Source organism: Pygoscelis adeliae, unplaced genomic scaffold (assembly GCF_000699105.1).
Source record: "Pygoscelis adeliae isolate BGI_AS28 unplaced genomic scaffold, ASM69910v1 Scaffold397, whole genome shotgun sequence".
Classification (NCBI taxonomy): domain Eukaryota; kingdom Metazoa; phylum Chordata; class Aves; order Sphenisciformes; family Spheniscidae; genus Pygoscelis; species Pygoscelis adeliae.
In genome coordinates, this window is record NW_008825212.1 from 83,372 (window position 1) to 85,865 (window position 2,494).

At 57.5% G+C, this 2,494-nt stretch overlaps 1 protein-coding gene across 1 annotated transcript in view; it reads left to right on the forward strand.

The window, feature by feature from the left end:
• LOC103921135 (ectonucleoside triphosphate diphosphohydrolase 8-like) overlaps positions 1-2,494 on the forward strand; it is a 6,972-nt gene that overhangs the window by 96 nt on the left and 4,382 nt on the right. Inside the window, exons 1-3 of the mRNA XM_009329043.1 lie at positions 1-30; positions 1,048-1,165; positions 2,246-2,396. The exon at positions 1-30 is cut by the window's left edge and continues 96 nt beyond it. Of these exons, the coding sequence (XP_009327318.1) occupies positions 1-30; positions 1,048-1,165; positions 2,246-2,396 (299 nt within the window). The remainder of the gene's footprint in view (positions 31-1,047; positions 1,166-2,245; positions 2,397-2,494) is intronic.

The window sequence follows — 2,494 nt, forward strand, 5'->3', positions numbered from 1 at the left end:
AAGGACGTGTTTCTGCCTCCCAGCACCAAGGTAGGGTCCTTGGGAGGAGCGCAGCTGCCCGCTCTCACTTGGGCTGCCCCGTGGTATAGGATTTACCCCAGGTTTCAGGCAGGCTGTTTGTCACTGAGATGGGAACAAGCTCCCGCGCAGGCTGGCATGCCAGGTGCGTCCGGCAGAGTTTCGTCACTGTGACTGGCCCTATGGCACGTATAGCCTTTGATCACATAGCATTGCCAGCTTGTCGTGGTTTAACCCCAGTCAGCAACTGAGCACCGCACAGCCGCTCGCTCACACCCCCGCCCCGGTGGGACTGGGCAGAGAATTGGAAGAGCAAAAGCGAGAAAATTCGTGGGTTGAGATAAGAACAGTTTAATACTTGAAATAATATAATATAATAATAATAATAATAATAATAATAATAATAATGATGTAATGGAAAGTAAAACAACAAGAGAGAAAAACAAAAAAAAAAACAGGGAAAGGAGATGCACAATACAATTGCTCACCACCCACCGACCGATGCCCAGCCAGTCCATGAGCAGCGGTCCCCCTGGGCAGCTTTCCCCCAGTTTATGTACTGAGCATGACGTCACATGGTATGGAATGTCCCTTTGGCCAGTTTGGGTCAGCTGTCCTGGCTGTGCCCCCTCCCAGCTTCTGGCTGGCAGGACATGAGAAGCTGAAAAGTCCTTGCCTGGTGTTAAGCACTGCTTAGCAACAACTAAAACATCGGTGTGTTATCACATTATTCTCACCCTAAATCCAAAACACAGCACTGTACCAGCTACTAGGAAAAAAATTAACTCTATCCCAGCCAAAACCACGACACAGCTCAAAGGGCGCTTGTGACGGAGGCTTGGCCCCGACACAGCTGGTAACTGCAATGACACAGGGCTTTCCCTGCTCTGGTGACATTCTTGGTTTGGCCACTTGAGGTTCCCCTGCCCACCAGGAGCTCTGCTGGCTCTCCTGGAGCTCTGCTTGCTCTGCGGTGGGTGAAGCTGGTCTGCAGCCCCTGACACCCCGTGTCCCCTCCACCTCCCCCAGTACGGTCTGGTGTTCGACGCCGGCTCCACACACACGGCTCTCTACATCTACCGGTGGCCTGCGGACAAGGAGAATGGCACCGGCATCGTCTCCCAGGTGGAGGCCTGCACCGTGCCTGGTGAGTGTGCCGGAACGCGTCCATCCCTCTCCCCTGCCCCTGCTCAGCTGGGGGACACGGGGGTTGGCCAGCCCGGTGCTTGCCAGGGTGGCTGTCCCACAGCACCAAGGCGAGTTGGCTGGTTCATGCCAGGCGTGGTAAACTGTAAATGCCCCAAAGGGCATTTATTTATCAGGCATTTATAAATATGCAAAGGGGCATTTATGGCTGTTGGAAAGGTGCTGTCGGGCTGTGGCACAAGGACTGGTCTCTCTAGAGGAAAGGACCAGGCTAGCGAGGGGAGGTAGGGTCAGCGAAATGGTACATGGAGCTGGGCTGGGACTGGCAAAGGCCACCAGACCAGGGCAGAGGTGCCTGGGCAGGGGGTGAGAGGGCTCAGAGCTCGCTTCGACCTCAAATCCAGGCTCTGCAGTGGTGGCGTGGCAGTTACTGGTTAACTGCAAAGGTCTGGCAGAGGGCAAAGTGTAACGGAGAGGGTGTGTGGGCTAATGGCAATAATGGTATGCAAAGCTGAGGGGAAGGCAAATAGCGGTATTTCCACCCCAGAGCCTCTCCCTACCCACTGCAGGACCATGCTGGCTGCTCAGATGCGGTGCCAGCCTCTAAAAATAGGAACTCAAACAAGCTGTGCAGAGGGCACCTCTGCATGTGTATATTGGCTCTGCACGCCCTCCCAGCAGAAAAAAGGAGAGCCTGCCCCTTCCCCAGGGAAATAAGGAATTGCTCTGTTTGTCGACCGAATCCTGCGGGACTGGCTGGCCACATTCAGGCAGTTCGGCCTCCCTGGCATTAAGCATGTGCTCAGCATCACAAGACACACACCGCAGCCCTCCACCCTGCTCCATCCAGAGCAGGAGCTCGCTGCCTGCTCCCGCAGCGTGCCGTGGCCGTGGCACATGTGCTGCCTCCAGGCAGGCCTGCTCTGAGCACTGCCCTTCCAGGGACACCCTTGGCAAGGGCATGACTAGCCTGGGTACGTGGGGAAAAACCCCTGGGGGCTTTCTGGGTGGACGTGTCCCTGCTGTCCTGTCCCTCCTGGGTGGCACTGAGCTCGCTCCATCACGGGGTGCCCTCTTGCAGGAGCCGGCATCTCCAGCTACGCAGACGACCCGGCTGGGGCTGGAGCCAGCCTGAAGCCCTGCCTGGAGAAGGCCATGAAGATCGTCCCGGCGGAGCAGCAGCAGGAGACCCCCACCTACCTGGGGGCCACAGCGGGCATGCGGCTGCTGAGGTACTGGCACTGCCCGGAGCCGTGCAGCTCCGACCCCTTCCCCACCAGGCGTTTCTGCATCGTAGCCGGAGCAGGGGGCTGGCACGGGGGGCTGGGGG